A 19362-nucleotide genomic window follows, 5' to 3' on the forward strand; every position below is an offset into this window, starting at 1 on the left:
ATTTGCCACACCTTTCCTTCATAGGGACAGGTGAGGTCCCGGGAAGTCTGCAAGGGAAAGCTGCATATAGAATTAATTCCCAAACAGTCTTTCCCATCTCACACAAACACACAGGTGTACCATATGTGTGTTATTGATCTATTGTCTGTGATTGGTTTGCAGTGTTTGGGTGGGGGTTAAAGGACTTGTTGTTGTTCATTTTATGTGTGTGACTGATGCTGGGAGAGCTGGCCAGTCAGTAGAGAGCTGGACTGTGTTTAGTTAGCATTAGGGTCACCAGGAGGTGTAAGCAAAGGGTATTGTTTACTGATGTCATCCTGACTAAGAATTGCTCTTTATTGTGACGCAAACAATGAAGCGCCGTTTGATTTGAAGCTGTCTGTGTCAGATGTCTGCAGGGTGTCAGTGCCAAAAGTACTACAAGTGGTGTCAGAAGTGCTACAAGAAGGACGCGTCTGTTACTATATATATATATATATATATATATATATATATATATATATATTACACATTTTTAATATTGGTGTACGCATCCAATATATAAGTCACATTTTTTATTAGTCACATGACCGGTCCTGCAGATGAGCAAGTTGTAGTTCAAAATTATTAAATTGGTTGAAGGTCATGGTGAAACATTTTAAATTCTTGGAAAAACAATTGTGGTGCAAATAAAACATCATATATTAAATAAATTAACAATATATGTATATATTACTTTTTTATATTATTAAATCCTTCAAACTGCTTTTTTGAACTATTCATAAATTATTTTTAAGTGATTCAAGAAAAATCTATTTATTGGTCCAATACTGCAGTAACAATACATTTGGATTTACCCATATATAAATAGCATTTTCCAAATGTTGTAAAGCTATGACTTTTGCTAATGCCACCAAGACAAAGCCCAGCAACTAACTTTTAATAATGGGGATTATAATTTAACAGCTAAAGAGCATAATATAGGAAGCCCTGATTGACAGCATTCATCTCTAAATGAACACTATTGTTTAATTTTCTCATTTCATTTTCTATAATAAAAATGGTGATGATCCCTGACCCTGTCTATTGAATGAGTGAGATCGAGAAAAGAAAACTAGAATTCTATTTCCTCACTTTTTTTTGAATGATGGGGTGAAAAGTGTGTTTAAATAAAATGTATTTGTGTAAGGTGTGTATGTGTGTGATTATTTTTAATGTTTCTTATTCAGACCCCCACATCCTAGGGATTCTGGAAGAGGCCAAATCTTTGCCCTTCAACACCTAAATGAGGCACAAGCCCTGGGACAAGCCTGGGAGCTAGTTATTATAACAAGTGATGGTTTTCCCGTTAGCATATATGTAGACTTCATATTGAAGTAGCACTGGTCTTCCTATTGAGATGGGACTAGTGCTGCCAATAATGAATTTTAAAAATGGTTGCATGACTTCCAAAACTAGCACGACCAATGCAGGTCAGCACTGGGGTTCTTTCAACATTATCACCATATGCTCCCTGCATGCTGTTTAAGAGTGTTATAGGCAATATTGGACAGGATCATTAACTACTAGATCTGCTTCACAAGGTCTTCACTTATAGCAGCATCCTTTCTGATGAATGTTACAAGTTTCACTATACTTGGTTGCCCGCAGGTCTTAACTTGTGGTATTAATAGTTTATTAAACACAATGTTGTTGGTGGCGTGGACAGAATACGGATCACGGAAAGAGGAAGCAGACAACCACACAAGTAGTAAAAAGGAAACAAAAATTGAACAAAATATAAATGCTTCAAATGCTTCAATTTCTATCTTTTGGCTTCCTCTTTTTATTTAGTCCTACATATTTCAGCATTGATGGTATTTTTAAGCCACCAAAGTCAGAGGGGAAAAAATTCTGCAAAAGAAAAATATAGCAACAAACACTAATCACTTCCACACTCCAGTAATAAACACATGCCATGGGAAATCTTAATGGCTATATCAGTCAGCCACTTGGAAAATATTTCAAACCATTTTCAACATATGTGATGAGTAATTCAACCAGTTAGGCAAGGAGTCTAGGAAACTATTAGTTTCCTTAATTTAGTGTCTCTTCTGGTACTGCGTTAAATGTATATCCAATTATCCTTAGAATTTTGGCCTCTGTATCATGGATGTAATTCTTAGGATCTGTTCATATTTTCTACATCTAGAGAAACTCACACCCTCATGCTGCAAGTCATTTTTTTGTATGTATTTCTAGTTTTCATGTTACATTTTTTAAATACTGTAAATAAACTCAAATAGTGTTCTGTGTCTCTTTTTAAACTGTTCAAGTTTTACACCTCAGCTGTCTATTGCTCCTACTGATCTCTCCAGGGCACCTATAGTGTAAAGTAAACAACACAGTGGTCTTATTCTAATTATTTTCACAGCTCTGTATTCAAATTGGCCCACAGATATAGGAAAACAATAGTTAGTGGTGTGTTGAAATCTAAAAGCATTACGCAAGCAGGAAGAAAAATATGTAATAAAAAATTGTACTTATGTGTATGTCGAGTCAGACATATCTTAAAAACAGAAGCACTTGTGTGGAGTATCTAGGGATATGTCCACAGCTAATTATGTTGCACTTACGTAAACATGCTATTACTGTACTCAGATTTTTCTTATCTGCCCCTGTACATCTCCTGTTCTGTCTTCCCAGGCATAAAGGGACACTTAATGTACAGATCCATTTTTGGTGCGCACATACTATATGGAAATCCATATTTTATGCCAAAAAAATTCAAGTCTAAGTGAGGGCTCATTCATAAATATCTGATGTTAATGTACTTTTCATCTGCTGACTAACATTATCTCCATTGCACTGCAAATTATTAGTACTGTGTTTAAAATGTTAGTGTTATGTGCTAGTATACACTAACAGTAAAATGGTTTGTTATGGTAAAAGCTACACTCATGAAAGGAGCATGGAAAACAAGTTAAAAATGAATCACAAAACCATACGTTCTTTTTAATGCATTTTCTCCATTTTCCCAGGGTATATGTATGAACAAGCCATAAAAGTTATGTTCTTTCATTATTTCGGTGATAATATCGTTTTAAGGCGCTTGATGGACAGATTAGCAGAGGTTAGCGGTTTAAATTCAACGTTTAGTTTCAAGCTGCATTAAGTACATTTTATTTCTACATTTTCATTACATATACAGCCACAATAATAAGTACAAAGTATACATTAACCAGTAAAATGACACCTACTTTTGGGAAAACGGGGTGGGTTGTCATTGACATCAGTAAGTGTAATATTGACAGTGGTAGTTCCTGCTAAACCTCCCAGCTGCCCTCCCATATCCTTCGCCTGGATAAGTACTTGGTACTGTTCTTTGACTTCTCTGTCCATGTTTGGTAAAGCTGTTCTGATGACACCTTCAAAGAAATTACAATTATAGTTAGTTCTGTAATAGATAAAATGCTACAAAATACAGTTAACTGTTGTAATACATTGAAAAGCAAACATGCTTGCATTTGCAAATCAATAAACAAAAGCGTTTTCATGTGAAAGCATTGAGAACCTAATTTATGACATGAACTGGATGGACAGCACAAAATACCTTGGTTTTGCAGCAGTCCATAAGTGTAAGCCTATTCTCCACTCTCGGGAGATGTTTCTGCAAACTAGAAGTGCAAATGTGAAGGTTAAACAAAATGTACAGTATATAAACACCATGAGTTTATTGTGACTCAGAATTGTGAGGGAAAATGGCGGTGCCTTAATGGTGTTTTGATGGTCTGGAACTCATTTGCTGGATCCACAGTCAGAGATTGCATTGGCACCCTAAACCAAAAGGGCTATAACAGTATATTGTAGCTCCATGAACTAGCTCTGACTATGCATAGTTGGCAGGGGTCATCCTACAGCAAGATAATGACCCTAAACATATCTTCAGACTATGCCAGAACAATGCACTGAGAAACACTTCTCATCTCTAACCCAGGGTACCAAGTTCCCACCTGTGCTGCTTTTTGTTACAATGCTTAGTTTCAGCTGGAGTTCACTATAAGAACTTTAGAAATGTAACCAATACCGCTCAAATTGCTTTCTAGTATAATTAGCTGAACTTGGAGCTTATCTTTGTGCAATACTTTATACAGGTGAGAAATCATAAGGTGTTATTAGCTCCCTTGACATCTATCCATGTATCCATGTGACACAATACCTAAGTTGACAATTTTTTTTTGCTTCCTTTTGTTCTACTTTGAACGTTAAGAGACATTTTGAAGCCTGACCCAACATTGGGTCATCAAGAGAAGGATATCTGGAGGAGGTAAGAGGGAGGGACATGATAAAGGACCTCACCATACAGGACCCTGCACCATTCCCCTGGGTGTTCACCATCACCGTGGGAATTAAGTGGGTTTAAAAGAAGGTTTGCCAAGCCAGATCCTCATGTCAGTCATTGACTTTGGCTAAGAAGTTTTACCCTACCAAGAGATCTTGTGGATAGCATCTTTATTTTATTTGTGGATTTGCCTTTATCGTTATTCCTGTGTGGAATTGCTCTTTAATCTCCTGCGTGGACTGTGTGCATCCATGTTCCTGTGTGAGACCATCTGTTATTATTCCCTGTGTGGGATTATTGTGTGGAACTCTACCCTATTCAAGGACTCACTCTAACTGGACTGTTGCTGGAAGAGTGTCACTTCGCAAAACTCATATCTTGATACTGTGTATTATTGATCTGTGTGTGCGGTGCAAACTAAACCATCTAATTTTATCTGCTTATTGTCTGGGTGAATAAAAGAACCCTGGTTCATTAGAAACTGGCTTACAAGTGCTTAAAAGACCTACCAAGTAAATGTTAGGTAGGTCTGTTAGGTGAAATGAGTAAGTGTCAGAGTAAGACATAAATATTGTGTTTTAGTGCATAAAATAACCATGGAAAGTGGAGGGACAAGGGCCAAGAGACAAAGCACACCATTTTTAGAGATTTAGTACCTCATTTAGATTTGGTTATAGTAGGAAATACACTAAAACTAAGCAAAATTTGATGTTCGATGTAACTTGCACTTGCAGTACCTTAGACCTAGAGAAGCAGACTGAAGATGTGCAAGAACAAATTAGTTACAGTAGTGGTTTGCACACTGTTTGTAAATTTAACACGCCCCCTTTTTTACTTCTATATTGGATCAGCTAAACTGCAGCTTAAATGAGACCATTTTGTATTGCAATTGTGTGAGTGATAAACAAATGTTTAACAATTTTATCAGGAGTCTGTTGTTAGATATAGTTACTACTTAGAGGGCAGTTATTATTGCTATGTTTATCTATTTAGTACTATAAAAAACAGTCAGATTTAATTTGATTTTGCTGCATTCAATTTTTCCTGCTCAGTAGTGTTTTTCTATCTTAAATCTATTTACATTTTTGCTCCTATCTACAAACCCTTACATCACTCCTTCATTCTTTCCATTGTTTAGTAATATACATGGCAGATTGGTTTGCTTCCCATTATATCTGCACTGCTTATTGTTTATTGGGTGAGACAGGCAGGGGGTTTCATGGGACAACCACTAGCATGTGAAGAATGTTAAAGCTAACGGTTATTGACATAAGCTTGCAGAACAGATTACAGAGTTATTCACCTATAGCAGCTGCCTTTCTAGTAGACTTTGTTGTGCTCACAGGTACTTGGATGCCATCAGGTCTTAACTTTTGCACAGTGTAAGCTTATATGCAATACCGCAGCTGGAAGTAAGGAGGTAATAGCAAGAATGGAGCAGGTGATCAATACAAGCCGAGGTCAGACGTCCGTAGCAGACAGGATCGTCAAGGACAGGCAAATGGGTCAAGGTTGTCAGTTAACAGGAATATCGACGGAACAGATCCAAAAGTCAGGGCAATCAGAATTTGAGCAGTGCCCAATAACAAGCCAAGGGTCACAACAGAGGGCCAATCAGAAATAATTGGAGAGTGACTACAGAACAAAGTTGTTAATTAATTAACTTTGCGCTGCTTCATGCCACGATGCACCTCTAGCTGACAAAGCATCGTTGCCTTGGAGATAGCCAGGACAAAGAGGAAGTGTTGTCCCGGTGGACATGGTGCGGCATGTAAACAGTGAGCCACAGCAGGTAGCACCACCACGACTTGTGACAAACAATACATCCATCAATTGTGCCAAGTTCAGTCAAGACTGATCCAGATGGAAAATCTGAAAATACCGTGGTGTGTTTATTTATCATTAGAGTAATTGATTTAAATACTTCTGTATTTAAATCAAATATTAAATATGAATTCATAGTAGAAGTTTTTATTATTATTTTTATTATTATTTATTTTCTAGAACGCCACAAGGTTTTTGCAGCGACTATACTGAAACGAGAAAAATAAAACAAATAGTAACACATGATATAGTGCAACATGAAATAGATCAACATGATATAATATAACATGACAAAATATGAATTTAACATGACATAATATGTTGTGACATAATATAACATGATACAATAAATAAGTCCTAATAAGAAATGGGGGAATGTCACAGGAGGATGGAGTGCCCTGCTTGATAGAGCTTACAGTCTTAATGGAGGGACATTGAAAATGAGAGGGTGACTGGAAGAGGGGAGGTAAATGAGGGATGGAAAAGAGGTTAGACGGAGGATAGGTAGGCTTTAATGATGGAATATTTAATGGTAGGAGGTGAGTTGAATAGTACAAGGGAGAGTGTTCCAGTCGTGGAGAGTGGCACATCATCACCATTGGCTATATTAACAGTTTATCCCCCCCCCCCCGTCTCCATTCTAATTCTAACCAGTAAGTGTTATGCTTAAAGCACAATGGAGTGAATGGCCAATGATACATTATGCTCTAACAATTTATATAGATTGTAATTATTCTGCCCGACTATGACATTGCTCTTTAACCCCACATTATAGGATAACAGTTAGAGACAGTGAGATTGTGCTGTTAACTACATTTCTAGGCAAACTAGATAAGAGTCAGGAGTGTTTTCACAAGTCAGACATAGTGGCTTTGTGTGCCTGATTTAATCACCTTAATTAGGAAATAAGAATTGTATTCCTATGCCTTGAGATCCCTAGACACAGAGTAAAGTCAAACACACACTACAGCCTGAGACTTTTCTGGGGGTATAAGAAGCAGCAGGTCAGTGTTCAAGGTATGGAAGATGTAAGTGCGATGCTACATATCAAGCTGGTGTAGGAAGTAATGGTTCAGCCAACTGACTGAAGACAGGAATTGGGAAAATAACTGTGAGGACCCTTGTTCTTCCATTGAATAAGTTGCCCCAGGTCTTGTATATTCTATGCGCTCGCCAAAATCTAAATGATAGTGAAGCAGGACCATTGCCTTGCTGGCAATCAATGAGACCCAGCAATCATCATCATCATCTATTTATATAGCGCACTAATTCCGCAGTGCTGTACAAAGAACTCCTTCACATCAGTCCCTGCCCCATTGGAACTTACAATCTAAATCCTCTAATATACACACACAGACCGAGAGGGACTAAGGGCAATTTAATAGCAGCCAATTAACCTATTAGTAAGTTTTTGGAGGCTTGTGACCTGTGCTAAGGAACATAGAGATAGTTGGTAACAAGGTGTAAGCCTATTGTCAGATTTCTTAAAATGGCCAAATAGGAGCTGATAAGTTCCCAGAGGGAGGAGGTGTACAGAGAAAACAGCCTGGGGTTAAGGATGAGTTCCAGAGGGACCCCCATGGGAAGGGAGGAGTGGGAAGGAGGAGGTAGAGGTCAAGATGGAGAAGGAGCGGTTTGAGAGGTAGGAGATAAACCATTTTTTTTCCAGGGCCACTTCAAGTTCCCAAGCCACCCCTGATTACAGGCAGTGTACTAGTTCCTGGCTCTGGGCAGTTTGTGGATACAGGCACTGTGTTAGTCCCTGCTACTATGCAGTTTGTGAATACAGACATTGTGTTAGTTTCTGGTGATTGCTAGCACTTGTTACTGGCACCTAGTTCCTGAATCTAGTCAGTGCTGATAACTACCAGTGTGCTATTCCCTGACTCTGGGCAGTCGGCCATTATATTCTGATGATCCGATTAGCTACATGTTTTTTTGTCCCTGGCCATTTCAGAAACATGGACACATGAACAAATAAGAGATCAGGATTGATAAATATTAGGAGTTCAGACCCTAGTCAAATGCACCCAAAAATAATCAGGACTTGACTTCTGTTATTTTAAACTCTTGTTATCTACACCTGGGACTAGATTTACTAAGAATCGAGTTTGGTGGTGGTTTTAAGCCTCCACATATTGCCGGAGGTTTAGTAGTACAAACCTCCACATTTACCATAGGGCGATTTGAGACTGCAACTTAAAATGGATGGCGATATGTGGCGAATTGAAAAAGCTAAATTGCTAGCGGTTTGTTAAAACCTCTGGCGGATTAGTTAAAATCGCCATCCAAAAGACAGGACAGAACAGTTTAATACCTGCTTCTGAATGGCTTAATAGCTTAAACATGCTGTTTGAGCTATTTTGCCATTCAAAACATAAGAGAAAGCACCATTGACATTTAAAATATTTGAGCAATCATTATTTATTGATTAAGGGGCAAAATTAATGTAATATTAACTTATGGGGGACATTTTTTTGTTTCATTATATTAAATTATTTTATTATTTTAGCACTATGTAATGCTAAATTGTGCAATTTCCCTCATAATATAATGCTATAATAGTGTCCCCTTAAAAAAAAGCAAAAAAAAGCCCATAAATTACACACAACCACCTCTTTTATTTTGGCCATTAGGATGGTGGTTTTGTGGTGGTTTTGCAAACCCCAGCTTAGTAAATGTGGTGGATTGTATGTTCATCATTGTTAAGATCGGAATGGTGTTTTGTAAAGTGGTGGTTTTGAAAATGTATATTCTGGCCGGTTTAATGGTAGTTTGGGCTTTACTAAATCTGGCGGGTTGGAAAAATCATTGAAAACCGGTGTTTTCACCAAAACGCCCTTTAGTAAATTTAGCCCCTAGACTTTAGGAGCTATTATTATCATGGCCATGCTGCTAATTGCTCTTGCACCTCTCCTTTGCCTTATTACCTATATTTGGAGAATGACTGATTGTGGATAGTTTTCCTTAACTACAGAGGTCTCCTGCATGCGGCCCCCACAGTTTTGCTAGTTGTCAGTTCCTCAAAGTACATAAAGTATGAAAAGAGTATTGTTGCAACTGTATTTTACCTCATACCTCATCCTCCCAAAGCAAAAGAAGAACAAAGAAAAAAGCCTTTGGCATCAGGTCATCAACTGGATAATATGAACTTCAATCCTTCACTACAAGCCACAGGCATGTGACTATTATTTTTAAGCTTAATTTTTTTTGAGAACTGACAAGACAGAAGTCTATTTTCTTCAACGCTCAGACTCCCATCTTGCAGAGGGGCTGAAAAAGTATCTGAACACTGGAACAGTGTTAGCCTGTTGAAGACAGGTCCCATAGTGGTACCAGCTACAATCCATTAGATGTAACCGTGAACACATTAAATTTATTGTACCTTATTATTATCATCATCCTCATCACTAGCAGCTATTTATGTAGCGCCACTAATACCACAACGCTGTACAGAGAACTCACTCATATCAGTCCCTACCCCATTGGAGCTTACAGACTAAATTCGCTAACATACACACACATAGACTAGGGTCAATTTGATAGCAGCCAATTAACATACTAGTATGTTTTTGGAGTGTAGGAGGAAACAGTACACAGTACAAACAGTAGACCATACAGGGTAAAACAGTACAGAATATTAAACATAAAATACCAATACTTCAGAAACTCCAGGCAGGCAAATACAGTAGAGACGGAGCGGAAGAACAGGTATGGAGACAGGAGGGAAGAGGACCCTGCTCATACGAGCTTACATCCTAAGGGAGGGTGAACAAAATCAGGCACAGAAGGGAGCCAGTGAAGCAAAGGGGAAAGAAAAAAAGGGGGCCAGGGGAGAAACAGAAGAGATGAGACGTTAAGTGGATGGTTGGTAGGCCATTTTATTTCTATTAGCATTTTGGGATGCATGTCCATTTTTTTTACATTATAGAGAAAAAACATAATTTTGCTTATATTCCATAGACAAAGAACCTTACGGTTTAACATGTCTGAATAAGGTTCCTTATACTTACACACCATCTAAAATGTACGAAAACTATTGAAACTCTTCCACTCAAACTCCAAAATGCAATGAAATTATGATGTTTAAGGCAGAAGCCTTCATGGACATGTTTCTTGCACAATACAGACATAGTATCCCATCACATCCTGTGGTTAGCTGCAGATTCAGCACTATCATGGAGTGAGATTGCTGTCATTTACAAAATGGTGGAGCTGCTAATTCACAGATTTGTCTATTCACTAGAGTACACACAAGCAGTCTATGCAACTGAAGGTCTGAGCATCTATCTAGCACAAAAGATAGTCTCCACAACCATCTAGACATTGGTGTCATTTATCCAAGCAATAATTTATGTCAACCATAAATTAATTAATTCATGCACAACAAAGTAGCACAACTTCAGAGGTTTGTCTCATGCACATGTACATCCTCTTTTTGCTCACATGCTTATACGATTACATTTTCTTAGTTTACTTTTTTCGGAGCTTAGTGGCCCAGAAAGAGACAACAGAGCAACTTCATAAAGATTTTTTAGTAGACTACAAAATAACAATAAAGAAGAATCTGGTTAGTTTGGTTATCAGTGAGCATTGTTTGCCATTACATTCTCTTACAAAGCCTAAGCTAACTTTGAACATCAAAACAAGGATATATAAAGCCAACATGACAGGACGACTGGGGAAGCCTTTTATTAGTAATCTGCACAAAAGTCTACACCAAATGCAGAGAGAGTGCTAGAACAATGCAGCAATAATTTACAGTATGTTTACACATTAAAAATAATACAAAAATTATACTATATTAATAATAAGACAAAGCATATTGGACAATTTATTGATATAGGAGAAATGACAAGCAAAAAGATTGGCAACAGTAGTACAAAGTATTTTAAACTAGTGCAATGAATACACAAATCAGCATATACAGATAGACACAGATGTTAAATATGCTAAGTGAAAATTAAGGAATCAAAATTAGTCCAATGTTGGTAAAAGTTAAAGCTCCACCGCAGGGTAAGGTTTTATTGCAAAATGAACAAATCCGTTTTTATTAAATTCTAATTAAACAAAGGAGAGTAGTGATGCTCAACCTTCAGTTATGCATTAGTAAATAATAAATCCTCAAAATGTAATTCTATTCTACCAAATCCTGGTACAGTCACAAGTCAGGGTTGAGTATGTAGCTCCAGTTTTGCATAAACACAATTAAAATAAATAAATATAATATAAATCAAATACCATCCATAAATAAGGACTGAGTGGGATGGATGTGGGGACAGTCTTTTGTGCTACATAATTGCTCAGACCTTCAGTTGCATAGACTGCATTTGTGTATTCCAGTTAATACACAAATCTGTGAATTAGCAGCTGCACCTTTTTGTGAGTGACAGCAATCTCACTCCATGATAGTGCTGAATATGCAGCAAACCACAGGATATGATGTCATACCATGTCTGTATTGCACAAGGAACACGTCAATTAAAGCTTCTGTCTTAATTGTCGTAATTTTATAGTTTTTTGAGTTTCAATAGTTTTTATACATTTTAGATGGTGTGTAAGTGTGAGGGACCTTAATCGGACATGTTAAACTATGAAATTTCATAGCTTTTTGCAAAGTTAAAATATTAAATTTATCAAATATAGAAACATGAACACAAAAATTTGACGGCAGATATAAATCACTTGGCTCTTCTAGTTTCCACTATTTTTTTGAATCCCTAATTAACAAGCATGTTTAAATTGCTTTCTTAGATTAACCTATACCACCTCTGTTAGATGCCTATCCCACCTATCCACTACCGTTTTGGCAAAGTCTTATTTTTCAGATTTCCTCTAAACCTAGTATCCTCCATTTCTATTGCATGTCTTTCTCACACATACCCCACTGCACACCAGCTTTGTGATCACATACTCACATGCCACCATCAAGTGCTCCAGCTTTATTCTCACATCACCTCCTGTGTACCAGTCTCTCTCACATGACATCCCATTCTTACCACCTTTTTTTTCACTTGTCACCCAATTCACACCAACGTTTCTCTCACTTGTCACCCGCTGTATGTATACAGCAGAGCTGCCTGCCTCTCAAATAGTTCACTGACAAGGCTGGTTCAATTAGCCTTGCTCCCTCCCTGATTAGCCCCACCCCTTATGTCAGGTGATTAAACAAAAAAACAACAACAAAGATAATAAAATAAAAAAGTGTATGCACTATCAGATGGCCTCGCAGTGCCCCTGGTATGTACGGTAATTGTGCTCAAACTCATAGGCAAGTGATGGCCACAGTGAATTATTGATGCACTACCTCTCATAACAGGGGAGACAACCACTGAGCAACCAGTTGCAGGCACGCTGCAAAAAAATCAGTGTTGATGCCCTACACTCAAAGTCTTTTGACAGATGATCACAGCAGGCATCTATTTGTCCTCATCCATCAACAAAATTCCCCCAACACCAAGCAGAGCTCTACCTAGCCAATCCTGACATTATCATCAAATTGCACCCAAGTCACATTTAGCCAGACATCCCACAGCAAGTACAGGGTATCCTCTAGGCAGCAGAAGTTGTTCCATGGTCCCATGGACATCGATCCCTGGCTGCAGGTAAATATATTAGCTGTGAGTGATTTTCCCTGCACCTTGTAGCTCTGGCAGCATCCTGGTCACCTAAGACCAGACCGTTGCGGACACTAAGTTTCAGTTAATGCTCATGGCTTTCTTGGACTCTTATAACCTGGTCCCTTAATCGGAAATCCAGACATGGTAGTCCTGCTGCCTCATTCAAAACCAGGTCCAGCAAATAACACTCTGAATGCCTGCATTGTTAATCTGGTGCAAATGTAACAGGCTGACACTTGTTATGTGGCTAATTCATTCAGCTGTTTGGCCTGATGCACTGCAGGGTCACAATTCACCCTGGGTCCAGCTGAACTCTAATGCTGTCAGTGGGGTCAGTGAGACATTGATGAATGCACATCCGCAGGCTTAATGAGGGAGCCACAGAGCCATACACCGACAACCTGGAGCTGTCAACCTCAGAGCACTTTTAAATCTCCCGCCCCCAGTTCAGTGTAGTGAATAAAGTAAATTACATCACTGAGGGTGGGAAGTGTAACATGGTCTCTGTAACCACTGCCTCTCCAAAATGAGTACAGTGTCAGGGCTAAAAATGTTGTGAGCCCCCCCACAGCCCCAAAACCCCAGCCATCTCCCCTGTAGCTAGCAAATATGGCTAATTTCTCTATCTAACAGAAGGAAAACTTTTAGCTAGAGAAGTCAGCCATATTTGTACTCTCAAGTGAAGCCACTCTGACTACACCCAGCAGACACACCTCTATTTGACATGCACAATGCTATGAAAATTCTATGAAATTCCCTTTCTTTAAAATGGGGCATAATTTACCACATCGGAAAAAACTGTAACTTTCTTAAAATTGTGAATCCTGAAAGCCACTCCTTAGTCAAAATAGCTTTCTAACAAAACAAACCCATAGTCTTAAAACACCCTGTACACTCTCCCAAAAAAAAACAGAAAAGCAGTGACATTTTGCAAAACAGGAAGTAGAAAGAAAAGGTGAGATTTTCAACTAGATTATCCCTAATTTGAATTTTTTTTATTCTTTTGGCATGCAGCACCCATTGACGGTCCTCCACTTGCATGACAATTTCAGCTTAATAGATATAATACTTTTTAAATGTAGCCCCTTTAACACCATGCCTCCCCCTTATATATAATTTCTACATCTTGTGTGAGACTCAGCGAAAGAGTTGCAATAAAGTGTAATATTTTTTCTCACAGTTTAATAAAATAGTCTATTTACAAGCAATAAAAATCACATATCTCACTAATAATGAAGCTCATATCAGAGCATGTTAAAACATACTCTAACACTATTACACCAAGGCTCTTTCCATCCTTTGAACAGTGGTTAATAACATCAAGCACCTGGTAATAAAGTCAAGTCAAGTGAACTGGGGTCAGGACATCACTTGTACAACATTCTATATAGAATATCGTGAGGGAAAATTATTCATTGTGGTGGTGCACAAGAACTAAGGGGTGTCAATGACAGCCCATTTATTGTGCGGGCAGCACTAAGGGTAGAGCACTGTCCACCTTTAAATGAGAAGTCAATTTATGCCCTTTTGCACTAAGATACAATACACAATAACCTACATTAACACTCAGGTATGTGAACAGGTTAACATTAATTGAACTGTCAAAAAATCATATACTGAGTAGAACACAGAGGTGTTACAGTGCTAGGAGTTATGAAAGGTCTGTCAACTACTGCTCTTAATAATGTTTGACCATTTAGGCTGTTGTCACATTGGCATTTTAAAATGCCATGTTTTTTCAGGCAGAATAATATGGAGTTGTGGAGATCCTTTAGTGACACTGGGCATACAGTGTCACTGAATTACAGCATTTTACCCCTCTAAATGTCTGTCTGATAGCAGCAGAAACTGTCATGACAAAAAACAAAACAGGACTAAGAGTTGACTTAATGACTATTTATGAAAGTCTTAGTTTGTTTCATTGTTGCTGTATATTGAAAAAAATGTGGTACGAAAATATTGAATAAAAAATTAAACCAAGCTGTACTTTGCTAAATATATTTCGGTACTGCCTTGAAGGCAGCAAATGCTCATTTACTATTCATAAATACTATATATTCATAATAATGAAGCTTATTTACTGGGAAAAAGAGGGTTTACAGAAATCAGAATTTAGAATATAAAACTTAGCAATTTATAAATATCATTCTTTTAATAAGATTTATATTCTTTAAAATGGTGACTCTAAGGTTTATATGTGAAATTTCATATAATGCTTATGTTATAATTACATGCTTGCCTGCAGACCAAGTGAGTGTCTTTCAGACTTATATGCTGCCTATCAGTTACCATTTACATAGTCATTCATAATAATTAAAGCACTGTTTAAGGCATCAACTAGAAAACGATGATGATTAATTTTATGAAGAAAGAAAACAGTAAAGAAAAAATATTCAAGAAATATTTAGCTAAGCATGCAAGAAGCACAGAAACAAATCTAATAATATTATATTACCTGTTTTAGGATCAATAGAAAAATAAGGTTGTCCCTGAAGAATGCTATAAACCACTCTTGCACTGTTTCCATAGGTAGGATCATCTGCATCAGTTGCTTTGACCTGAAGCACATAGGCACCTGGAATGGCAAAATAACTGTTATTATCAGAATGTACTAATTTTTAAACATTTTTAACAATGGTTACATATTTTTCTACTCCCTAAATTGTCACATTTACATATATCAAATCTGGCGCACAAGTAAGTGTGAATAAAAAAATTGTGTAAATAACAAATTAGATGTTTGCTTTTATGTTTTAAACTCTAGAAAAATGAGAATTAGACTCTAATTGATAGCTATAATTGATATTAAATGGAAAGTATATGGGTAAATTTATATTTGTATAGGTGAAATTGCCAGTTCATGTAATTCTACTTTGCTTATCAGTAATCTCTGGATATTTCTTACTATTTAGTTATTGACATTTATATGGTTTATGTTATGTTTTAATTATAATAATTATATTTAGGGTATTGTGCCAATTTGATACACCAGAGAAACATTAAGATTTAGCTGCAGAAATTAGCCCCACAGTATAACTAAAAGAACAGTTTGAAAGGACTTTACTATGAATGATCATGATTTTGATAAAACCATATAGCGATGCAAACTAGCATAAAGTTCTCCAAAAGGAAAACAAAACACTAACTAGGTCACTGTTTAATGCATATAAGTGTATTTTCAATAGTCATGTCAGCAAATTGTGTCCTGTAACAAAATTGGATGGCAGTGTATATGTTTTAAAACAACAATATTAAAAAAAAAAAAAAAAAAAATACTTTAAACTGCTCTATAAAAAACATTTACTCATCCAAGAGGGCAAATTCTACAGCAAATTTAAATAAAAATAGGCTTTATTCTACCAATTAAAGATGGCAGATACACTGTTCCTTAGTATAATTTGAGCTGTACACAGGCCCGGCGCTCCCATTAGGCAAGGTTAGGCACTTGCCTAGGGAGCCGGGCTCTGTAGGGCGCCTGGAGGGCGCCACAGAATGGTAAATGACTTTAAAACTGTGCGGCGACCGCTGACCATACCTGTCACGGCCGCCGCACAGCATTCAGATGCACGGGGAGGGGGGAAGAGGCTATTGCTCACCACCGCCGCCTCTCTGCTCTGTCTTCTCCCCTCCACTCACTGACATGAGTGGAGGGGAGGAGACGGAGCAGAGAGGCGGCGGTGGTGAGACAAGGTAAGGAAAGATGGGGTGAGGGGGGAGGAGGGAGGAGGGCGCCGATTTTTGCGGGGGGGGGGGGCACCGATTTTGTAAAAATGCCTAGGGCGCCATGGACCCTAGCACCGGCCCTGGCTGTACATATAGAAGGAAGAAGCTGGACTTATTATAAATAATAATATTTTTTTCATGTGTTGATTAAACATAATATTGCAAGTTAGGCAGTAAAGGTAATTCACAGTCAACAATATATGCAGCTGCCAAGAGTACTTTCTATTGGTCTCATTTTTCTAGTTGCCCATCTCACACATTATAATACGCATGTCTACATTGCAGTTTGTAGAACTGCCCCTGGAGAAACACTGTTTGCGACCTTTCGTGGGCTTGCGGGGCAGCACGGTGGCGTAGTGGTAGCACTTCTGCCTCATAGCACTAGGGTCATGAGTTCAATTCCCGACCATAGCCATATCTGTGTGGAGTTTGTATGTTCTCCCCATGTTTGCGTGGGTTTCCTCCAGGTGCTCCGGTTTCCTCCCACACTCCAAAAAAAAAAAAACATACTGCAAGGTTAATTGGCTGCTATCAAAATTGACCCTAGTCTCTACCTGTCTGTCTCCCTCTCTGTCTGTCTGTATGAGTCTATCTGTGAGTGTGTGTCTATATTAGGGAATTTAGACTGTAAGCTCCAATGGGGCAGGGACAGATGTGAGTGAGTTCTCTGTGCAGCGCTGCGGAATCAGTAGCACTATATAAATAGATGATGATGATATAGCTTCTAATGTGGAAAGAGAAAAAATGACAATTCTTTAGAACCAACCCTTTCATTACTACAATATTTATTTTTCTCCTAAAAAATTGCATTTTAGATGTATATAAATCATTATAGTAAAGGAATATTGGGACTGCCTTTCTTGCATGTGTCACTGGATTTTAATCTTTTGCCTCCAGTCCATATTTCTGTGTCATCCAATGCACTCAACCTACTGCCATAACCATCCAAGGTTCCAACCCCACTGTACTCATTCAGTATACAATACATGAAAAGAGTTTAGCATTAATTGAGTCTATTATAAAATTTTTATGCTAATAAATATTTATTTATGTAAACAATAAATTATTCAAATGCAAAATTAGACAAACAAGCATGTGCATTGGGTCTATGTGACCATTCCACAAATCCAAGATTACATTTAAGTGCTTTCCTGACATTAGCTTAAATGTGTGTAGACATCAATTTTTACAAAGAAAGTGTAAGCAGAGGCCTGGTTTCTACCACCTCCAAGCACTTTCAATCTCACCCACAAAACAAAATCTTGTTTTTGCATGTGGATGTATAATCAGGCACATGTGTCTGCTGAACTTGCATTTAGTTTTCAAGGCCCACAATCCCACAGATTCTGCCATCTGGACCTCCAATTCCTTGTGCTTCCCCATATGAGTTGGTACATTAACATAACAAAAGGCAAATGACGTCTAGCTTTGACCTACAGTGATCGATAATTATACACAAGTATGCTTACCAATGCCTTGCTTTATAAAGATTCAGATTTAAATATATTAGCATATTTCATTCTATTTTTTTTTAATACAGTAGGTTATTGCTTCTTTAAAAGATAGTGTTTCCCAACATATTATAGTTTAATGAGTTTCTCCTTGTATGAGGATTAAAATGTAATCATGTGAATTATTGACATCTACAGCTGTTAAATAGTTTTACACATTTACTGTATTTACATTACCAATTCAACACAATTGTGATTTTTTTTTTCCTGCTATTTTCCAGATTATTCTGTTAAGGAAAACCATTATTAAAGGTGTCGTGTGCAGGAAAGTAAATGTGAAAATACCATCTGTTTTTATGTTCTCGCTTTGGATTGAACACACACAGTAGGCAGCCATGAGTGGTCCTGCTATTACATATATTATCTGATCACTGGCCATTTTGTAATAGCATTGCAAGAGCCATGGATTATTTTAGAGTATTTTTAGAAAAAAATCAGGTCTCTCATTAAAAGTAATGGCACCCCTCCCATAAAACAGTGGTAAATGAGAGTTCTAGTGTCCTATTGACGAAAGAATCATCTCTGGGCTCCACTTAAAAAGTGGGATGAAACATTGCAGAGAGTTACAACTGCTCTGCAATGCACTGCAATGGCAGTTCTTAATATACTGATATTACATTTAGTAAAATGACACCTAAATGTTTTAATATGATATTTATAAATATTATAAATTGTCCCATGTTTTAGAGCAGTCTATGAACAAAGATTTAAAAACAACATAGTGATCAGTAAAAATATATTATCCTACTGACAATGCAAAATGTACACATAATGGGCCTGAGTCATTAAGGAGAGCAAAGCATAAAAAAAGAATAACTTTATACCTGGGCAAAACCATGTTGCTTTGGAGGGGGAGGTAAATTTAAAATGTGGGGACAGAATTATAGTTGGGATAGGGTGTCCTAGATCAATTTTAAATGTCAGTGTAAAAATTAAGCTATCAAGTATTTGTGTGGTACAATATTTTCCCTATGTGCAAAACAATAAACTAGTTTGCACCCCTTGCATTGTAACATGGTTTGTCCAGGATCACATTTACTCCTTTTTTTTGCCTTGCTCTACTTAATGACTCAGGCCCATTATGTGTACATTTTACATTGTCAGTAGAATAATATATTTTTACTGATCACTAAAAAATGATGCTTACTAATGGATAATATGTGTCTTGTTTATTACATACAATAAATAAATTTACTTATTTCTGGCAACCAGTGCCACCAGGTACTAGCCCAGTATACACATGTTCCTGTCCCACAAGTACCTCATCATTTCATAGTCAATGGATGGACTGTCAGCTCCATTAAGTTTATCTTATTTCCATAGGAATAATTTACAAAATAAATTTCTTAAAAAACAAACTCACATAATCACTTTGTTTACAGCT

The 19362-nt window shown here is 37.4% G+C and overlaps 1 protein-coding gene across 1 annotated transcript in view; it reads right to left on the reverse strand.

Annotated features, from left to right (window-relative positions):
* CDH12 (cadherin 12) overlaps positions 1 to 19362 on the reverse strand; it is a 689066-nt gene that overhangs the window by 54597 nt on the left and 615107 nt on the right. Inside the window, exons 6-7 of the mRNA XM_075212929.1 lie at positions 15200 to 15319; positions 3219 to 3386 (exon numbers count right to left, since the gene is read on the reverse strand). Coding sequence (XP_075069030.1) covers positions 3219 to 3386; positions 15200 to 15319 — 288 coding nt within the window. The remainder of the gene's footprint in view (positions 1 to 3218; positions 3387 to 15199; positions 15320 to 19362) is intronic.

The sequence above is a fragment of the Mixophyes fleayi genome, chromosome 5 (assembly GCF_038048845.1).
Source record: "Mixophyes fleayi isolate aMixFle1 chromosome 5, aMixFle1.hap1, whole genome shotgun sequence".
Classification (NCBI taxonomy): Eukaryota; Metazoa; Chordata; class Amphibia; order Anura; family Limnodynastidae; genus Mixophyes; species Mixophyes fleayi.